Genomic DNA, 21,657 nt, shown 5'->3' on the forward strand with positions numbered 1-21,657 from the left:
TCAATGCCATTTGCTAATTAATCAGAGGAGAAATGTGAATTTACCTAAGAAAATTAAAATAATGAAAGGAATTCACTGTTCATTCTTCAAATAGCAGTCTTAATCACAAACCCTCCCTTAGTTACATCTTCTTTCAATTTTCAAAAAAAAAGAAAGAATTTAAAGGCACATTTTCTGGGGATGTACTCCTGCTTAAAAATACCCACTGCACCCAACTACGATATAATGGCTTTCCATTACCCACATTTTTCCAAGGAGCACTCACCTCATCTAGTACCTAATAACTGAGCTGTACTACTTTTGAAAAAATGGTATGTGACAGCTACAACTCTACGCAGAAATTTTATGCCCACTTGTCTTTCCCACTCCTTCCTGACAGAGGGGTCACACCCACACACTTCTTTTTCTTTGTACAGTCCAGAGGAAAAACAAAAAGTACTGAAGTCTTCAAAGTAACTGTCTTTTTCTTATGTAAACTGCCAAGCCCCCATAGCTACAAAAAAAAAAAAAAAACAAAACAACTTTTCACAGAATGCAGTGCTATCATCCTACAGTCCCAGCTTGCACGTACCACTACATATCCTGAGCAGCAAAGTGAAATTGAAAATAAACTAGTCAGTTTGACATTTACCCTTCAGACCCCTGAGGTAACAACATACTTTAGAAAAAAAATTAAAAAATCATAATTTCTCTCTACTGGTTCTCAAGAAGCAGGTTTCAGAAAGAGATCAATAAAGAAGCACAGGATGACAAGTAGACACAAACACTCTTCTACAAAAGCTCCACCTGTAAAGCTGCAGAGAAAGGGAAAGGGACGGGCATCGACGCTCTGCTGGTGCAGACCAGCAGCACTCCAACACACGTACACGTACCCAGGGCCCACAGGCTCTGCCTTGGACAAGAGGCTTCAGGTTTCAAAGCTCCTAAGATCAATAAATTGTCGATTTTCATAGTAAAATCATGCCTTTCAGCGCTGTCCTTGACCACCATCCCACCAACTTAACATACATCCGGGAAAAAAAAAACCAACAAACTTTATTCCCTAGCTCTTGCCTATTTTCACTCCATTTGAGTCAGTCTTGTTTATAAAGGCATCACATAAACTCAAGCCAGCTACCACGCACCAAAAACTCTTACAAGAGTCAGTTACCAAAACACACTACTCCATTTGCCACACTAAGATTAACAAAAGTTCAACACTGGAGTCACAGCTTGACTCTTTATCTCATTATGTGGGATGCACAATTTGAAACAAAACAAAACACACAAAAAAAGGCCCAAGCAATATACTTTGCAAGATATCAAAAAAAAAAAACCAAAGAACAGCAGAGGATTTAAAGGAGGATCTATTTGTCCTGACCTGGCAGACACAGACCCCAGAAAAGCTGGAACAAGCACAAGATTTTATACTTCTTTATATCCTGACAGCTCTTTAAGCATCTAAAAATGAAAGCACAAGAAACCTTTGATATACAGAAAACTGAGACCTTCTGAAACTCTAGGGAAAGACCAAATATCTCCCTAGACATACGTTACATATTCCATAGTTTATGTTACACGTTTAATATACTTCTCATTTGTGTCTTTCACTGTATTAATTTTAAAGCATGAAACAGAAGCCCTGATGATGAATAACGACCCTATGACAACTGCAGTGCAATTCGCAAACTTTTAAACACACTGTCGGGTGTGTGAGGCAGAGTTCGCACCCCCACACACCTTGTCAGAGTGATTGGAAAGATTCTGGGATCTGTTTTATTGAATTTTTTATTTTTTTTTGGGGGGGGGGGGTGGGGGGGCGCGTACAAGAGTGGATTCCCCGCCACCCGATAATCCACCACAACTATTCCTCAAAATACCTGACTCCGGTACACGGAGCTGCTCCCTCTCCTCCACCCCGGGCAGGGTCCCAGCTAGGCCCCCCCGCAGCCCGGCGGGACGCCCCCCGCCCGGCTTCACCCCCTCGGGGAGCCCTAACTCCGCTCCAGGGTGCTCCGGAGCACCAGGTTTCGGTGCTCTTCGCAGGATGACAGGGACAGCCGCAAGCTTAACATCGTCTAACTCCTCCGCATCTGTTTGTGACGTCCTTTATTTACCGGGGAGCGGGGCGAGGCGAGCGGGGCTCCCCCGCCGGTTCCCCCCCCCCACCCCCGTCCGCCGGGCGGGGAGGGCGCTCGTTAGGAGCCGGCCGCCTGTCAACGGCGGGCAGAGCCGTTCCTCAGGGCTCCCTCCCCGCCCGCCGCCGCCGGAGTCCCCGGGAAACTTTGCGGGGAACCCGGTGAACCGTCCCCCCCCCCCGCCCCGCCTCGGGGGCGGACGAACCGCGCTGCCCAGCGCCGGCAACTCCCGGGGGCTGCCCCGGCCGCCGCCGCCCTCACCCCCACGACGGCCCGGCCCGAGCCCAACCGCCCCCTCCGCCGGCGCTGAGGGGAGCCCTCCCCGCCGTCGCCTCTCGGGGGGCTGCCCGGCGGAGAGCGGCCGGGCGAGGGGAGGACAGCTCCGCTCCCCGCCCCGCTCCGTCCCTCAGCCCCCGCTGCCGGCGGGGCGCCGCCGCCGCAGCCAGCCCAGCGAGGCACCGGCGAGGCAGCGCCGCGGAAGCGCCGCGGGGCTCCGGAAGCCGTTCGGTTCGCCCCTGGCGCCGGGGGGAAGTGCAGCCCCGGCGGCCCCAAGCACGGCAGCAAGGGGCATCGCGAAGGGAATTGAAGCTGCGCTTTACCTTTAGTTCCGCACTGTCCGCCATCTTGCAAGCCCGGGCGCAGGCGCAGTGAACCCCGCCGGGACACCGCCCCCCCGCCGCCCCCCCGCCGGCACGCAGCGCGCAGCGTTTGAATCGCGGCGCCATTTTGTCCGTCTTCTGCGCTCTGCCGGGCGGGGGGGTCTCTGGTGGGGAGCGGCCCACGGGGTCCCTCCCCCGGCCTGCGGGGAGTCCCGGGCCTTCGGCGGGGGGGTCTCCGGTCCGCCCTGGGGGCAGCGCGTCGTTGGAAAGTTTCCCCCTGATGGCGCAGCCCCATCCGTCCCGCCTGTCCCGCTCCTCAGGCCGTGAGGGGAGCGGGGCGCTGAGGGGAGATCGGGCAGCGCTGAGGGGGCCCGCGCCCCGGCTCTCCTCGGCCGCGCCGGGCAGAGCCGCCGGGGTGCCGGCGGCTCTCTCGAATAGGATCACCAGAGGGAAGAGGTGGATACGCATTCCTAGTTGATTAAATTTTGCAACTCCGAAAATTGAAAATCCGCAGCTTTAAGTGCTTTAGGAGTGAAGCAGCGCGGGACTAGGCTGGGGTCCCGCGGTGGGGGCCGGCCGGGCTCCGGCGCCGCCGAGGCCGCGGGTGAGGGCCCGGCGCCGGCCCGGCCGCGGCCGGGGTCACGGCGGCTGCGGGGCGAGCTGGGGGAGTCCCCTGCCATCGGCTGGGTGCCGGTTCGTACCAACCGCAGCACGAAGCGGGGCTGTGCTTCCCTCAGGGACTGCAGGGAAAGTTCAGCGAACCAACGGGAGCTCGCCCGGGTTTGCCTCCTACTTCGGAAAAGCAATACAAAGTGTTTTTAGGAGGGCCCACAGAATCAGAGCAGAGCTTTAGGATCGAAACTTGCCTGCGTCGTATCATTTTGGGGTAAAACGTGGGTTCTTACAACAGCAGATCTTAGATAATGCAGAGGGGAGAAATACACAGCAAAAATGCTACCCGGCAAGATGACTGCATCAGTTGTGAAGTCGGTCAGCTTAAATACCAGCATTTAAGTCGCACACCTTAGCTTGATTCAACTTCCTTTTACCTGTGTGTCACTCTATAATTACAGATTGCCATGATACTTTCTCCACTTGGCCTTTACCTTCGTGCATGGGATGGAAAAATATTGTTGACCACGGCTAATATTGTACGCCCTTTTAAGTGAGACAGAGAGAGATACAAAACCTGCCATTTTTCCATAGCTGCTATAAAATTCATTATCGTACATTCAGAAAGCACTTATATTATCTGCACTGCAAGACAAAAAAAAAAAAACATTAATGTCTCCACTCTGCAGATTAAAGAAAGCATGCTTGAGGCCACAACAGGGAATCAGTGGTAAAGAGATTACCACTCATGATTATTACTGAATTATAATTTATGTCTCCCATATGACCTGAATAGTTAGCCACAATTTAAAATTAGGTAGTTTCCATTGAGGGAAGAATGTGATAGTGGTTATCAAATATCTTTCTAGTAAGTAGCTTTTTGATACCGTCCTGTTTATTGGTAAGAATATACATGAGGTCCTGATTCTCTGAACAAAGGAAAACAACCCACATCTCTTTCCACACATTTCATTTCAAAGCATTTCGCCCAGAAACATTCCCCAGCTTGGTCTCAAGACCAGATTGACAGAAAACGCAGGTGCCTCTTCTGACTCCTCGCTGTTACCGCTCTTTTCTTCTCCGGGTCATGCTTACAGCCCATTCCCATTGCAGATATGATAAGTATCCACAGTTCTCATTGATTTCTTTTACAGTTCTCAGAGTTCAGCGTCAGCATATCAAATGAAGCATTCAGAAAATGAGGAGCAATTAGAAAGGGCTGATAAGTAATACTCCGGCTTAATACTGCATGTAATGAAGACTTATCATAGTGCCTAAAATGCTGGTTTGGGGAGGGGGCAGGGCACTAGGCAAGATATCTAAAAAAATAAAAGTCAGATGACTACCCAGTACGCCCACATGTACCATAATTAGCTGATCTATTTCAGTGGTCTGAACCAGCCCAGTTTAGAATACTTCGTTTTGAATGATTGAATATGTTTAATAATCATTATATAATATGATCTACGAGTCTGTGTCTAGTTTAAAGAATGTGGCGAAACGATCTATAATCGTATAAAGACAAATTTTTTTTTTCCAATTGCTTTTTTTTCCCCCCTGAAAGAGGCTTGCTGCACAGCAAACAGTTTTTCTGCTTCTTCACTTCCTACCAAATTCAGTGGGATGTGGACATGTGCTTAAGTGCTTTGCTAAATCATGGCATAACACTATCAAACCTGACACATGGCCATAAACCACAGTGTCCTCTTTCAAAACTTGCCTTAAATAAAACAGGCTGAGAATGTCTTCAGATATATTAAAATAAGGAAGCAAACTTAGAGGATACAGAATATTCAATTCGAAGTAGTCTGCCCTAAATAAGTATTTTTACAGACGCAGCTCGTACAGGCCCTTTATTTCTCAGTTTGGACTCCTGATAATCACTTCTTTTTTTAATGCGGTATATACTTTAGTATGAAGAAGGAGCTTAATGTGAAAAGCAATCTGTGCTTCTATTTTTAGACAATTATTTACATGTAATGAAATTTTGTTCCTCTCTACTCCTGAGACTTAGATGATGGTTTCTTTGCCAAGAAAAGACTTTGTCAACACACAGTAATTTTCAAAGGTGCTCTCAGTTTGCTCCAGCTCTGCCGCAGCCCTGGAAGGGATGGCAACACTCAGATCTGTCACGACTCTGTCTTCATTTCCGAAGAGCATGCCCATCAGGTACTGCAGCTGGGGTGCAACCAGAACAGGTAAGAACACCTCCAAAATAGTCTCCGGTTGCCAGTCACCTCTGTTTCTGAGCTAAAACAACAATATTTTTTCTTTAGAACTTTTTTTTTTTTTTTTGGATGGGGGGAAGGGAAGAGAGAAAAATAAAGATCAGGGTTTTCCTCGACCATTCACATCTTGATATTTTCAGTTCCCAATTTTCAAGAGTTCATTTCCCCCTTTTTGCCATATTGCAGCAAAACAAACGACTTCCAGAACCTACCTTCCACCCCCATTTCTTCTATTTTCCCGTTCTGTAACCTCCCCAAAAATGTATCATGTCACATAACTCACTTGCTTAAAACCATGTTCAGACACAATAACGTTTTTAAAACAGATATGCATTTTTTCTACTAACATGCTGTTTTCATTAGTCCAAGTCTCCAAGACTTTTCCCTTTTTGTCTAATGATCCAAACTTACTCTCTGCTCAAAAATAACAGGGAGGCACTTTTGATCCTGAATATAACTTTAAAAGTTATTTAAAGATAGATTCTCAATGACTCTGTTTCTTGATAGAAAAGTGTAACCAAGTCATTAAAAACACCTTTTATTCCTGAGATTGTTGGAGGCATAAAAAGCATTTAGATGTGTCACTGAAATAGCCTTTTCTGGGGAAGGAAAAAAGTCATGGAGGTACATTTTAGTGAAAATTGTTGGATGTATGTGGAGAAAATGGAGTAGCCGGTATATCAGATAAAGTAAGTCCATTAATTCTTTCTAAACAATATACGTGGCATTGCTCAATATGCTATATAGTAAGTTCAGCATCGTTGAGTGACTGAGACTTGGCTGGTACACACGTCTCCCCCTAAATTCACATCCAAGTGCAATATTATATTAAATTATATCATATTATGTTCCCATCACCTCTCAAATTTGGCCCAAAACAACAGCTGCTACTTATTCTAGAAAAGGAAGGTTCATTACATCTTTGCTGCCTGTGTTATTAAAACTTAGAGAGGGGGAGTTAATCACTTAAAGTCCTAAATTGGAGAAAGATACTGGACTATTTTGTTAATGTCACATCTTTTATATCCTTAGATCTCCTGGCATAACAATGTTATTGCAATATGGAAAGCATATGTAAATGAGTTACTATACTCTTTAATTACATATGCAGCGTTACAGCGTGACACATCCCAGCTTCATTTGCGTATTTCCTGTTTTTTCAGTTCTTAAATATCAACTTGCCTTGTTGCTGTACACATATGAATGCAGTTTACACCACCAAGTACTCAAAGCCTCCCATGGCCACGACACAAACTCTTTCCCCAGTGCCATTTTTGCAAATCTTTAAAAATTTTAATTGCCTTCCTTGATATTTAAATGCCCTGGATATTGTATTCCCTGCTTGGAATTACACATTCCAAGTCAAGCTCAGCTCCCGATGTACTTTACTGCTATACAAAGCTTTGCAGCTGCAAGACAATGGTAATAGGCACAACAATTAGCCCATTCTTTAAAACTATTTGCTTAGCCTTTTCCGCTCCAATATCAATGGCTGATATGTGCTTGCTCAGAGCACTCCGCTAACGTTCTTAGGGCCTGTCCTTCATAATTAAGCTCTTCTATATTTGGACTGTGTCAAATGAAGTATCAGGCATGGCAAATGGAGACTAGGTTTTAAGGTGAGGATGAACAGAATGGGGTCTCCCGGCTTGTCTCCCCTGGGGCTCAGCCTCGCCACGGGTGCCTGACCCCACTGCACAGAGCCAACGGATCACGGCCGTCGCTTGCAATCAAACCCTTTCAGGTTTTGCACCTTCATCGAGCACGGGCGCAGGGAAAGAAAAGTGCCCGGCTTACCTCCAAACCAGGCACAGAGGTAGCATGAAAAACGCCTTGTTTAATTTTATACATAACGACAGTTTTCTCAACAGCAGAACTCATTTACACTAGAGGAGTTTGCTGTCGTAGGGGGCTGCTTTCTGCATCGAAATGAGGCGGACGCGGGACAGGCAGGCCAAGCTGAGAAGGTAAAAGCATCCTGCTGGCCTTGCAGCGTTTGGTTTAACTTACCTAACATTAACTTCTGTAACTTTTATTCCAGGAAAACTGCCACTGTTGAATGAATCTAGTTCTGTAAGTACCTTTGTTCACTTTTCTCTGGGTTTTTATTTGAATTGCTATCTTTTTCGTCTTTTTTTTTTTTTTTTTTAAATTAAAGCTAGAATAGTTTTTTCTCTGAGAAATGGTCATTCCTGAGACACTCATCTACACTTGTAAAAGCATTTCATTCGGCTGAGTTGAATCCAGATTTTTGTCAACAAAATTCCACTTTGCTGAATCACAATTGGGATTTTTTGTCGTTAGCACCCATTTTCATAATGTGTTGATGCAGAACAAGAAGGAGTAAAAAGCAACTGCAACAGGCGGCTGCTGATCCATAGCGAGCTGTGAAGTGCATGATGCCGTACCAAACCCAAGTAATAACCTGGAGCGTCAGATGGTTCAGAAGCTTGATACCGGCCAAGAGCTATTCAAATGCAAGGACGGAAAACTACAGAAAGCTACATCTATTTCCAAAATATCTTCCAAGAGGTGAGGCAGACTTTTAATTAAGCTGTACAGACTTCCAGCATCAACAAAACCAGGTTTTAACTCTGATAAACTTTTTCGTTCCAATTAAAGTGATTTTATGTAAGACTGAAAGGACCCAGAGCTTAAGAAGTTACTTTCTACAGATACTAAATAACTCCTAATAAGCCAAGTTCCATGGCAAAAAAAAAAGTAAAATAATAAAAAAACGAAGGTGCTAAATTTTTCAGAACGTTGCCTGAGAGTAAGTCCTTGTTATGATGTTACATGTTACTCTCCCTTTTCCTCCAACTTGCACAGTACATGTAAAATACCCACATTTTCATACAATCCTAATTTATAGCAATTCTGCATGGGGCATCGGTCACATACAGTGATTTAGAAAAAGACAGAGACCTGTTACAACTTGAGTCTCTTTCCTCCTCCCTGTCCTACAATTTCCATTATGGACCACACATGGTAGTAATGTAGACAGTATAGGAGCAGATTATGCTCATCTTCTCCAGTTCTTTAGCTCCTATCTTGCCTACAGTGGTTCAGAGTAGGGGTGGATGAAATGCTGAATAAAATGCCAGCAGCGAGGCTGTGCCCGCCGGCACAAAGATGGTATCTGGTATAAAGTACTCACATCTTTATTTTTTACCTACTCACTATTTCTAAAGAATCACTGTAGTCATCGGAACACTGTAAGTAAAGTTGAGTTCCAATAGCAAGTAGAGTTCATTTCAGATGGCTCATACAAAACCAACAGAGCTAATTATACTGTAGTAATTACCTGAAAATTATATGTATGTTGTTTTTCCACCAGTCAATACTGCTATTTTTTAACTTTGCATTGTTCTCATGGATTGCTGGAGTCATGCTGTCTCTAAATGGTCTTCTCGTCTCACCATTAACTTAGCCTCTGGTTTGGGGAGAGTGTTCTTAGAAGAAGTTTCAGCTGCAGCACATGCTGTTTAGCTCACATCTTTCGCGCTTCCTTGCACTCTCGAACCACCGTCTGCATTTGAGAAAATGTTTGTATGTTAATTGTCATTTGAGTATGGCTTATAAGATTATGACTCTACAGTAGGACTCTAAAATAGCATCCAGTCAAGGTTTACTCTTGCATCTGAAAAGATGCTGAAAATTCAGCCTAGCCCACTCAGTAAAACTAATAACTGTGATAATGCTGATTTTGAAGAGTTTTATTTCCTCACCTGTCCTGGGTGTGGCATGTTATCGTTGTCTATTTTGTTTTGTTTTAAGAGCTACCAGTAGAAGCACCTGAGGAAGGCAGGCAAGCACCATGCGGGTGAGTGTCACAGCCCACTCCCAAGAAGGGAATGCTGTCTAGCAACAAGAACAGGAGAACGGGAGTCAGGAATATTTTGGATCACTGCCAAATAGACTCCTGCCATATTCCCCGATTTTGACCAAGTCATGGGGTAGAATGCGCTCGGAATGACTCCTTTGTGAAATGGGGATGATAATAATAGGTATCTCCCTGGACTGTTGAGAGGAAATTAATTACCATTTGGAAAGTACTTTGAGATTCTTGGATGAAACATGATGGAGCTGGAATGCTGGCAACATTAAAATAAGTTGGAATAATCTTAATATTTATTGCATACAGTGCTTTCATCTTCAAAGCTCTTTACTAACATCAATGAATTAACAAAAAAAATATTAATAAAGATCATATTTACCCATAAAATTATTCTCCCAAAGCATATATAAATAGGTCTGCCTCCAGTTAAAAAAATATTATTAAAAGAAAACGTTAAGCACCAACTCCAGTATCATGCGCTAAATCCCTAGTGGTGCTGTCCATAGCAAACCTACTTTGAACCATGAATTATTAGTTTATACTTTTAATGAGGATAATTGGACCCTAAACCTAATCCAGTAGCACTGAAGTCACTGTGAGTGTATCACCGACTACCAGCGGTGAAAAATCAAGATGGCCAAGGTAGAAGGAAGAGCAGTGGTTAGAAAACACCTTGGCTGTGCCAGGCTGTAGTGGGCAGGAGCGGGCATTTCGCGCCGCAGGAGGATACCGTATTTAAGTACAGTTTGTTGCGTCTCTGGAACAAGCTGCAGAGAACTGAGAAATGCGCTGTACCACCAGGAGGGATAACCAGCAGCCCGAGATGTTTCTTGGTCAGTGTATAGAATTCAGGGCATCCCAGGCTAAACTATACAAATGCTGCTTGCAAGGAATTGCACGCTGGTTGGGGGATTTTTTTTTTTACCTTTTTTTAATTATTTTTTAAATTATATTCTTACTGGCACAGACATGACTATCACATTATCACTGGGAAGCACAGCCCAGCAATTTACTGAAAACCAGTAAATGAGACAGTCCTTCCAAGTGCATTATCTGCATTGATTTCAAACCAGTGCTTAAAGAACAGCAAGGGACCTTTCCCTTTGTGTTTCATTTTCCAGTCACCTTCCCGTTGCAGTCTCTTCAGCTGTGAAGATAAATAAAACCAGAGAAAAAACATGCTGTTATTTCCTCCCCACCCCCCGTTTATTTTGAATTAAACGCGTTTCCATAGGTCTCCTCCACTACAGCAAATGCAGAGTTGCTGGCGCTCTCTGCGATGATGGACTCGGATACATTCCAGAACATAATGGGCTATAATAGATTTTTTAAAAATCTATGGTGCACTTCATAGACTCTGGAGGTCATTTTAGGCAGCCCATCAATGTTCAATATAAATATTTCTGTTCAGCATGTTCTCTGCACACCGATCAGAAATACACACTTGCCAGATGTGCGTGCCACAAAACCAAAGCCATTCTCTGTTTTCTCCAGACTTACTGTGAAAAAAACGCATTATCTGTGAAGTGTTTTGTAGCCCAGTCTTGTCAAGACTGTTGCTATTTCTTCAGAGTTGGCTGAAGGCTTTACAAAGTTATTCGCAGATTAAACTGTCCCAGTTAATCTGCTCCGCAACGACATTCAGGCAGAGCTTCAAATATGTTTGGCTTTGGATAGAAATCAAATGTTACCTTTGGGAAATATGCTTATTATTAGCATTAGACATAGTTTTTGGTTTACTTCCAATAACTTTGTTGAATTATAGTGGGTTTGTTACTGGGTTTTCTTTGTGTCCTGTATTTATGTATCATGGCTGGAGAGACACTAATTTTAAGCATTTACTGTTTCTAGTGCTCCCAGTGCTATCAGAGATACTTGCAAACATTAATTATTCTGTGTAATACCTAACACATGGCGAGGATCCAGTGAAGAGCATATCACCTCTCTGATGTGGTCTTGTGAGGGCGGCACATTTAGGCACAGGTAGCATTTTGTAGGCTAGGGAAAAAAAAAAAAAAAAAAACAACCACATGAGCAGGAGACAGATTTTCTATTAACAAATATGCCGTAGCTGCAGAAAGCATTTTAATGACAGGCGAGACTGACATCCAGACAAACAGCCAAGGTCTTTTTCTCACCATGTGATCTTTTCATAATCCTCCATTTCTCTCCTAGATCAACAGGTTCCTCTTTATTTGTCATTGTCAGCTCTTAGCACAAAGAGCCTTTTGTCTGTAGCTCTGACCCAAACACACAAGACTTTTTTTTTTGACTGTTCTTGGCCATATGCTTTCAAATGGACTAATGGGTTTCCAAGCTATAAAGCAGAACCTTGACCCCAGACGGGGAGATGGTTGTGTGACAACATCTCTCTGTTTTGACATCATAATTTATCCCCGCTGCAGCTCTACTGGCAGCACAAGCTAGCGAGTAGACGGCACAACCCAGCAAAAATACTTGAACCTGATCCGCTCTAAAGCTCGTGCTATGGATACCGACACTGGAATCGCAGCGGCGGCAGCTTCTGACGCTGAGGCTCAGCGCAGGGAAGACCCGCGCCAGTCAATAGCTGCCTCTTTATGTCCTCTTCTACTTCATTATCACTGGTGTGATGAAGCTATCATACCTCCTTTGTAAGGCAGCACATGTTGCAGCAGAAATCACACCAGCCGTAAAGCCCAGAGGATTCCTGCCAGAGCCCTGCCACAGTTTCCTTGTGCTCTGCTATTTCAAGTCCCGTTATGAATGCATTGCTGCATCCATGGATGTCACTCTAAAAACGCGTTGCCGAGGGATAAGCCGACAGATGATAAGAAAAAGTTATCATCTGCCCTGCTTTCTCAATTTGCTGGACTACACCACCACGTTGCCTCAGCCTGCCTAATTCAGAAGGGCGCAAAAAGCTCCCAATGGCTTGTATGAACCTTGCTAGTAATATTCTGCAGTAGAACACAGTATGAAAAGAGTTCATACCCTTTAACTGGCACTTGTTCTGGACTATCACAGAAAACCTTTTGTTTTGCAGTGGAAATAGCTCCAGAGATAAATTCCAACCTGTCTCTTTCAGGGCGTGTCTTTGCCACGTCACATAATAGGGTTTTTGCTCAAGGTAAACCTATTCGGGAGCTTCAAGGGTGGCTTCCCAAGAGACACGGTGGGGTGCTGAAGAGAAGGGGAACCTGCTTCTAATTTTTTTTCCTCATTTCATTTCTTTCAACAGAGATTTGTATTTGATGAATCTGTCTTCCAGAGAGCGGGGCTGTGTGTGACCTGTTTCATTTTGGGAGCCACTTTCCCATGTATTTAACAGAGCTTGTGGGATTTTGAAAGCAGAGCCTCACCATTTGCTGGTGCTCCAGATGAGGGAGGAGAAGGAAAAGAGCTTCTTATCTCTCCATTCATCCCTTATCTGAGCCTGCCAGCTGGGGCGGCGACAAGGTGGGGGATGGACAACATCTGCAAGAAAGTAAGCACAAACCTTACTTGCATATAGGAGAAGGAGGAAACCTGCACCCAAAAGCACCTCCTTTGTTATAAACTGCTCCAGAGGCAGGGTTAAGGGGCAAGAGAGCAGAAATACGTGGCCTAGGGCTGCCATCACCTGCACAGAGTCAACACCAACAAGTCCTGCAAATGCGAAAGCCCACCAACGTGTTTTTAAGCAACGTATCAGGACCCATACGCACACCCTCCAATAACGTCAGTAGCGTTGTTCACTGGAGTACGGCCTGGGAGGGTCGAGCCCAAGACAAACAGCATCACACCATACGCTGTCTGCCTCGCTGGGAAGCAACAAAGACCAGCCTGTGCTCAGCCGTCCTCAGCGGGGCAGAACGGGGCACGCAGCATCACCACAGGCTTATGGCCCTTGAGCTTTGCACCGTTGGAGCAACCTCTCCGAAGCCCCCCGGTTGCAGTTTTCCCTTACCAACACTGCTAACCATCCTTAACCAACAGCATCGGCTCCCCCAAAATTCAGGCTTCGACCTCGCGATGTGCATTACTTTGGGGCAGTGTGAGCCAAGGTTACCCAAGACAGAGCCACCATCTCCGAGTTAAAAACAAACAAACAAACAAACATGTCTTCCATGATTTGTAGCATGTTTAAAAAAAAAAAATTCAGCTAGAAATGTGATGACAGAATTTCTTTCAGAACCTCTGTTACATGAAAATGAACACTAAAGCTTTTAATTTACCTAAGATTTCTCTCTGAAGAGAAAGATGTACAATTTGTTCAGGACTAGTTGACAGATGGGGAAATTAAGTCCTCCGTTATTGTTCCATTTGCTGTATGCGAAAATACTTAACGCTTACAGAGGACTTGGAGGATGAGAAGAATTACAGAAATATCAGCTCTCTGGACAAAGATTAGAGACAGAAATGTCAGGGTCTGATCCTGGAAGATGCCACGTGCTTTCGGCTAGTCCAGAAATCAGTCGTTTCCTCAGCAATTGTCAGCGATTTTCCTGTGGTAACATAAAGGACTAAATGGGGGAATTTAGTACTAGACCTAAAAAGCAGAGTTGCACAAGATCCTTTCAGCTTCACATCTCCACCCAGCAAACTCTTTCAAAACAGTAAGTTCTCTCTTCGGTTGAAATTTCCTTTTTTTTTTAATAATCGGAAGCCTTTAACTGAAAGGTCTTTCTTTTCTCTACTAATAAAAATAGGCTATTAATACTATTTTTCACTTTTTCTTCGAAGATGCCCTGCAGTTTTCTTCCATCTGGGAACCAAAATTCTTTAAAATGATACCAAGAAATAATTGGCACCGCTTAGCCAAATCGCTCAGAAACAACCAAGCAGTCGGTTCTGCACTCACATCTGGGCTCTCTCTAACAATGAATAATGAATTAATAGGACATTATGGAGCAGACTTGAGGCCAAACTCAGTTCTGGGAAGCACGGTTATAACGGAGCTGTCGTACCGGGGATGGTCCCATATGCCAACAGCGGCTTCAGCTGATGTAGAAATCGACTGTATAAAAAGCTAATAGCCAGAAAGGGGATTAAAATGAAAAAGAAAACAAACACCACCCAGCAATATCCAATTTCTTCTTCCACGCACAGCAGCAGCACGGCACTGCCTCACTGTTTAAAGCTCTGGGTCGGGTTTTAGGTGCTCCGAGCTGCGGGCTGCCCGTGTTCAGGACACTGCGTACCACAACAAACAGGAGTAAATTGTCAGTGTTTAATTGGAGCCTGTTCCTCTTTATCAGCCCGGTGGAGTTACAGAGCATTCGCTTGCGTGCAGCTTCTGCTCTGATTACAGGCTGCGACCGGCGAAGCCTGTTATCAGCAACGCAGCCTCACAAAAGCATGGGAAAAGCCACATTCCCGACGCCTGAGACCTCTCCTGTGGAGCACTGCAAACCCATCCCCTACGTGCCGATACCCTGGAAAACTCGGGGGATGGTGAAAGGCTGGAGGATACGGCCAGGCACCCACCAGGTTATTCCCTTGTGCAGGATTTGCAGTTCATCTCGGGCATCCCTTTCCATTTTGCTGGTCCTAGAAAGACAATTGCATACTCTGTTGTTAATGGGGATGCTGGTTTACCATTCCTTCCCTCGGGACACATCTCAGGGCCACATCTTACTTGCCTGGCTTACGAGAAAAGCCTCACTGAAGGTAGCGGGAGTCACACGAGCAGCGCTTGACCCTCCGTCCCCCCCACACCTTTGCTGCGCTGCCCTGCAGCCAACGGCTGCTTGTAGATTCCTTTAGGAGAAACCCTGTTTGCGCTTTTAGCCTTTTTACTGTTCTTTCAAATATTTCTTTGCCTGTGGACTTTTTTTTCTTTTGAGAGGTGGGGGGAGAATCCAATTTAAATCAAGTCCATTGTTTTCACTAAACTGAACTACAGAAAGATTTCAGAACGTGGTTGTGATTTGCCACATCTGTTATTTTTATGCATTGTTTTTGTGCCAAGAGTTTCATAAAAGGTGTTATATAACCACATCGTATCACATAATTCGACATGTTTCCACAATTAGGAGCCCACGTGAGCATTTAGGCAACGATCTTGCCTGGGGTTTTTATGTTTCTGTACATCTTTTAGCCCAGCCAGCCTGAGATACAAAGATGAACCGTGGCTGTGGTTTCCTCCTTTCTCCTACAGACTCCGCTGTCGTTTCCTGATGGCCAAGTTCCTCCGCGACCCATGCTGCATGGATCACTGCTGCATTTGCATTTAAAAAATAAACATCTATTGCTTGAATCCTGCGCACTGTGTAACAGAACAAGCCGAGATTTATCCCACAGTTACATGTAACTGGATCATCTCTCTTCAAGACACTAATAGGTTCATTGTTTTCCAATATTGCAAGATGAGCATTTATCACACAAAAAGAAAAATACATTTGCATTGAGAGCGACTGATGGACAGTTGGATCTAAGACTGGAAAAACAATGGGAGAAAACAATTTAAGTGATTAAATATAAAACTGCTTTTGCTGTTCACTTGACGAGCAGTTCTCTTACAACAGCTAGCGCTGATCTCCAAATGACTTGCACGAACCTAGACAGTCCTCGTAACCCTCCTGGGGACAGCCCCATATTTCTGAAGCATCCCTCATGTGAGTGCAGAGATACGCTGTACTACTGGGGGGGGTGGAAAGCGGGACCACACACGCACAGTCATCACCGATCACACCCCAACGATGTCCTAATGCCTCCCGCTGCCGGCGAGGAGGGCAGGCAAGTAACAAATGAGGAGGCATCCTAGGGGAACCACAGCATCTTCTGCAAAGACCATGACCAGGTGGTCATAGAACGATAGAATCACAGAATGGTTCTGGTTGGAAGGGACCTTAAAGATCATCAAGTTCCAACCCCCTGCCCTGGGCAGGGACACCTCCCACCAGCCCAGGTTGCTCCAAGCCCCGTCCAAGCTGGCCTTGAACCCCTCCAGGGATGGGGCAGCCACAGCTTCTCTGGGCAACCTGGGCCAGGGGCTCACCACCCTCACAGCAAAGAATTTCTTCCTAATATCCAATTTAATCTCCCCTCCTTCCGTTTCAAACTATTACCCCACATCATCTCATTACACTCCCTGATCAAGAGTCCCTCCCCGTCCCTCCTGTAGGTCCCCTTTAGGTCCTGGAAGGCCGCTATAAGGTCTCCCCAGAGCCTTCTCTTCTCCAGGCTGAACAACCCCCAGTTTTGGAGGATCTCAAAGGGGTTTGCAGACACAGGGTGCCACCCAGGCAGGCAGGGTTCAGCACAGAGACCACTGCCACTCTGGGTGCCCACTCAGCAAGGTGGCTTCAGCTCCATTGCCCCTTTTCCCCACCACCTTCCCCAGTGAAAAAAAAAGTAATAATTAATGGTTAGCTGTGAGATCCATCCAGAAATATAGACTCATAGAACTGTCTAGGTTGGAAAAGACCTTTAAGATAATCAAGTATCTACAAGTCTGTGAAGAAAGATACCATTTCTGCAAGAATCCCCCAAAGGAGACTCTTCCACCTGTGAGCGGGGACAAGAAGTTTGGATCTGATGGAGCTTTGCCGTGGAAGGAACGGGTTTATTAGGACATAGTCCACAGTTTTGCCATAGGTGAACCACTGAGAACTTTGGAAATTTCCAGCCTGGCACTGCTTTAAATGAAAAGCTTCATCTTGTTCTCCTGGGTCAGATATTCTGCATGCAGTTTATAATTTGGACCACAGCTCTGGAAAACTTGATTAGAGCTGTGAAAACGGAATTTTTATTAGGGAGAACTGAGCTCTTGCCAAGGTTTATTTTTCAAGGGAGTAGGACCTAATCCTAGAAGTAGTTCCAGGGTTGTGCTATTCTGGATGCCCTTGCAATGGTTTATGGCAATTATGCAGCCAAACCTGGACCGACTGGTAATGTTTGCTTTGGACAAGTTGCTACAGATGGCAAGGAACTGCAAATGTACTTCTCAACCTGGTGCAGGCATCACTGAAAATGCATTTTCTCCAAGTTGTTCTTTTTTTCCCCTCTCTCTCTTTTGTTTTTTTTCTTCATTTTTACACAATTAATATGTTCACAAATCCGTATTACCTAAAAACAACGAAGCATTTAAAGGCACACAGAGACTAGAGTAACGTATCTGTGTTCAGACAGAAGACTGTTAGCTGTAATCAGCGGATAGGCAAATCTCCTTGCCAGCTTTCAGAGCTCAGATTTCTGCAAAATTGAATACGAAACCCCTCTTTAGGTGGATGCTTTTCAGGGAATAGCACATCAGCTTCCCCAAGGGAACCCACAAAGCTTATGGCGTGGAGTGACCCTCTGGAGGGAGCTTTACATCTATACAGCGAGCAGTAACCAGACTGAACTAAGCCATAAATCCAGGAATGCATGGGAAAAGAGCAAATTAAAACGTGCTATACTTGGCAGGTTCCTTTGCAAGCGTAGTACTTGTGAAAGGTGACATTAACAGCCCCAGCAGATGAAGGCTGCTCTTTCTTCCAGAGCTGGAGTAGCACAAGCAGGAGCAGCAAAGGCCTCCCAAAAAGGTGCTCCCGTCCTCTCCCAAAAGAGCTTTGCCTTGGGTGCGAGAGCTTCTGCGGCACCGCCTGCCCCCCTCCTCCTGCTCAGAGCACACCGGTGGCAATTCGGGACGGGTTTGGCATGAGGAACCCACCACCAAGACATGCTGGGGACGGGGGCAAGGTCACGGACCTCAAGACCCCCGTAGGGCACCTTGACTGGCAGCGAGCAGAGCGGGACCAGCGCTCCTGCAGCGCTGCGTGCAAGATCTGCGCCATGCATCGTGCCCTCTGCTCCCTTCCGAGGCTACCAATTAGCACTAATTTAATTGCAACACGAGAGAAGTGGCTCTGGGCAGTCAGACTGCCAGGGTGAGTCTCTTGGGGACCCATCATCCCCTCCAACACACAACGGACTGGAAAATATCCCTTCTCCAGCACAGGCACTGGTGTCCCTCGCCTGCCCCCTCCTCGGTTAATCCGCCTGCACTGTGGCAACAGCAGCTTAATTTGTCCACAGAAAAATAGTGAGAATTAATTTGTTAGTGTCAAATTATACCTTTGGATGTGCACGTTCAGCTCTTACGGACTTCAATGAAAGCCTGGCCTTCGCGCAGGCGGACGCGGGCCTTTCGTGTTTGTAGCGTGCTTTGAAGCTGGGCTGGTGTTAGGAGGTGTGAAATCCTCGGGAGAGGCAGGAGCTCGCCCCGCGCGCCGGCTCCGCCACGGTCAGGCAGCGAAGCGAAAACAACAGGCACGACGCGGGAAGTCAGATCCCACAACTTCATTAAGAGTCAGAAAGGAGATCAAAGGAAAGAATTTTCAGCTTTAAAAAAAAAAAAAAAGAGAGAGAGAGAAAATATGTTTTAAGTTTCCAAGAAAACCACAGAGTTCACTTTGTTACATGAAAATAAATAAGTGATTTTGTAAGCAAGGCAGAGCTACCCTGCTGTACACCCTTCTCTCATCCAGGCAGCGCAGAAAGTCTTGTTTGCACCCAAACCTCCACCAATTTAATTAAACCCATACCTCCTTGCATGTGGACACTCCAGTCTGTTTACGTACGGCTCCTCGCTGGCCTGTTCACACTTGTCCCTCACATACTCAAACTAAACCCGAAGGACACCAGCCACACACTTCATTGCACAAATTAAACCAAACTGATTTACGCAAAACACTTAAGATGAAGGCAGGAGGAACCTCCAACCAGGCAAGTACTAGACACACACCTTGTCCCCAGCCCCTTGAGGCCAGCCAGATCCTGAAATAGCCGGGATTTTTCCCTAAGAAAGGGCCTTTTGCCTTTGCCAAGGTGAGGCCGAGGCAGCTTATGGTGGATTTTGGCTACAACTGCACGTTTCAGGGTCCACTTCAGCCACCTGGACAAACAGACGTCTGTAGTGCCAGACGGGCAGCACCCAAGGGACACTCTTGATTGAGAGTCAGTGTCACTCTCAATCATCCCCAAAGGTCACAGCAATGCTGATGACCGGGAAAAAGCAAATATGACACCCAGCTTTGGTCTGGGTGAGGAGGAGGAGGCTGAGCGGTGCAGAACTGTTGGTCTCACCAACATCACCCCAGGAAGGTGATGAAGCAAATCCTGCTGGAAAGCATTTCCAAGAGGCTCAGATGAAGGCGACTGGGAACAGCCAGCGCAGGTTCCCCAGGCACAAATCGTTCCTGGATGCCCTCTGTGATGAAAGGGCTGGCTCTGTGGGTGAGGGGAAAGCAAGGGGGTTTATTTACCTTGACTTTAGCAAGGCCTTTGGCATGGCTTCCCACAGCATCCTCCTTGAGAACTGCTGAGAACTAGATAAGCAGACTAGCAGGAAAACCGGCCAGACTGCCAGGCTCAAACGCTGTTTTCGGGGTACAAAGTCCGACTGGCAGCCGGTGAGCAGTGCCACCCCTCAGGATCAATATTGCCCTTATTAGCCACCTGGATGATGGGACAGAGCATTGGCAGATGACACCAAACTGGGAGGAGGAGCTGGTGCTGGGGAGGACAGGAGTGCTGTTCAGGGAGACTGGGGCAGGCTGGAGAAAGGACATGGACCTTGTGAAGGCAAATGCCACATCCTGCCCCTGGGGTGGGATAAGCCCGCTTGCCAGCGCAAGGTGGGGGGTGACTGGACGGAGAGCAACATCACAGGAAGGGACCTGGGGGTCCTGATGGGCCGAGATGTTTGGGGGCCGGAGCGCACAATGTGTGGGGAGATGTGGAGGGAGCTGCGTTTGTCCAGCCTGGGGAGGAGAAGGCAAAGGGCAGGTCTCGCTGCTGTCTGCAAGTCCCAAACAGGACGGTGCAGAGAAGATGGAGCCAGGCACTTCTCAGAGGAGCACGACGAGAGGCAACGGGAAATGAGAAACTCTGAGTAAATGATAGGGAAAACTTCTTTTTATTTTATGAGGAGGGAGGTCAAGCACTGGAAGCGGAGGGAGATCATAGAGCTCCTTCAGATACCCAAGTCTCAGCTGAACACAGCCCTGAACAACCTGATGCGGGTGGTCCTGCTTTGAGCAGGGGTCGGACTGGAGCCCTCCACAGGTCCCTTCCAACCTGGATGTGACCTGCTGGTTTCCAGACCCACTCTGGGCCTGGACGGTCATTGGAAAAGGGAAAGTGTTTTCCCTGTGTTTTGCCTCACCAGCCCGCAGTCTGGGATAATACTAAATATAGCGATAAAACAGCATTGAAAGGGCACACTCAAAGTCAGATGAGTCTTACAAACACATCTTCCCTAACGGGCCATGCTAGGCCAAGACTAGACAACTCATTTTCTAAAAGATTGTTCAGGCGATTATTTTTCCCCCCGTCACCGACGGCAAACAGTCCCTTGAAATCAGACACATATAAAAAAAGTTAACACTTTTTAAGATACTTGCTGGTATGTTCTTTGTACTTAATGATGACTTTCCAAGCAAACGTGTCTTTTGATGATACAGTCGGTGGAACCTAAATAATCCTCAAGGAGGCACTTTTAACTCAAGTATTAGCTTTCCTGGTGTTCACCTGAGTGCAGCACTATTCCTCTGATACTATTCCATAAATCTGCTGAGAGCCTTATGCGCTTGCAGAAGAATGTCCTCACTTCAGGACAGAGCATCTTTACGTGTAACGGTACCGCTGGTCTAGTCCCCAGGATCAGGTCCGTGACCTCCAGTTCAGCCCAGGTTTCTCCCGACACCAGGATTTCGTGGGAAGGCTGCTTTTCCCGTCTCCCCTGGGCTGTCGGGGGGGATCAGCAAACCTGCGAGGGACCCAGCAGCCTCTCGGGACTGCCGCCCATCCATGGCGCCGTGCCACCCAGCCCTGCGCGGATGGGGCTGACATCCACCCCTTGCTCATTTTCTTCCCCTCAAGTCCTCCAGCAGAATATTGTGCAAACACGTTTTAACTCACCGACGGCCACCATCCCACATCGCAGCAGCAGTGCCCATCACCCCAAAGCCCACCCGACAGTAAATGCCTCTTTCCCCCCTTTGCTCTCCTGCCCCCAAAGCTGCTGCTTCAGGAGGGACTCCACAGCTTCTCCGCTGCAGGTCCGCCTCTCGCGGAGGCGATGGCCCAGCTCTGCCTGTGTCCCGTCCCCCGCCCCAGGCTCAGACTTGCTTTCCCAAGGGATAATTTTGTTAGTTTCCATGGAAGTTGTGCAGCACCTCAGTTCAAAACCAGACAAACTCCAGCGAGGAGCGCTGCGCAGAGCGGCACTGGGAACGCCATCTCCTGGCGTCCTCGGAATCCGGCCACGCTGCCGCTGGAGAAACAGCCCGCATCCGAGCTGACCCCACTCCACA

The 21,657-nt window shown here is 46.6% G+C and overlaps 1 protein-coding gene and 1 long non-coding RNA gene across 3 annotated transcripts in view; both read right to left on the reverse strand.

Annotated features, from left to right (window-relative positions):
- Positions 1 to 3,198, reverse strand: part of PIAS1 (protein inhibitor of activated STAT 1) — a 63,700-nt gene extending 60,502 nt beyond the window's left edge. The window contains exon 1 of one of the 2 annotated variants that reach the window (XM_054213624.1): positions 2,717 to 3,198. In XM_054213624.1, the coding sequence (XP_054069599.1) occupies positions 2,717 to 3,184 (468 nt within the window). In that variant the 5' untranslated portion in view covers positions 3,185 to 3,198. The remainder of the gene's footprint in view (positions 1 to 2,716) is intronic. The other variant, XM_054213625.1, reaches the window with a different exon arrangement.
- Positions 3,199 to 8,321: 5,123 nt separating this feature from the next.
- LOC128914905 (uncharacterized) lies at positions 8,322 to 12,239 on the reverse strand. Its single transcript, XR_008468464.1, has 3 exons — positions 12,021 to 12,239; positions 11,299 to 11,392; positions 8,322 to 9,085 (listed from the first exon to the last, which is right to left on the reverse strand). It is a non-coding gene; the product is annotated as an uncharacterized LOC128914905 (long non-coding RNA).
- Between the last annotated feature and the right edge of the window lie 9,418 nt (positions 12,240 to 21,657).

The sequence above is a fragment of the Rissa tridactyla genome, chromosome 9, assembly GCF_028500815.1.
Source record: "Rissa tridactyla isolate bRisTri1 chromosome 9, bRisTri1.patW.cur.20221130, whole genome shotgun sequence".
Lineage (NCBI taxonomy): Eukaryota > Metazoa > Chordata > Aves > Charadriiformes > Laridae > Rissa > Rissa tridactyla.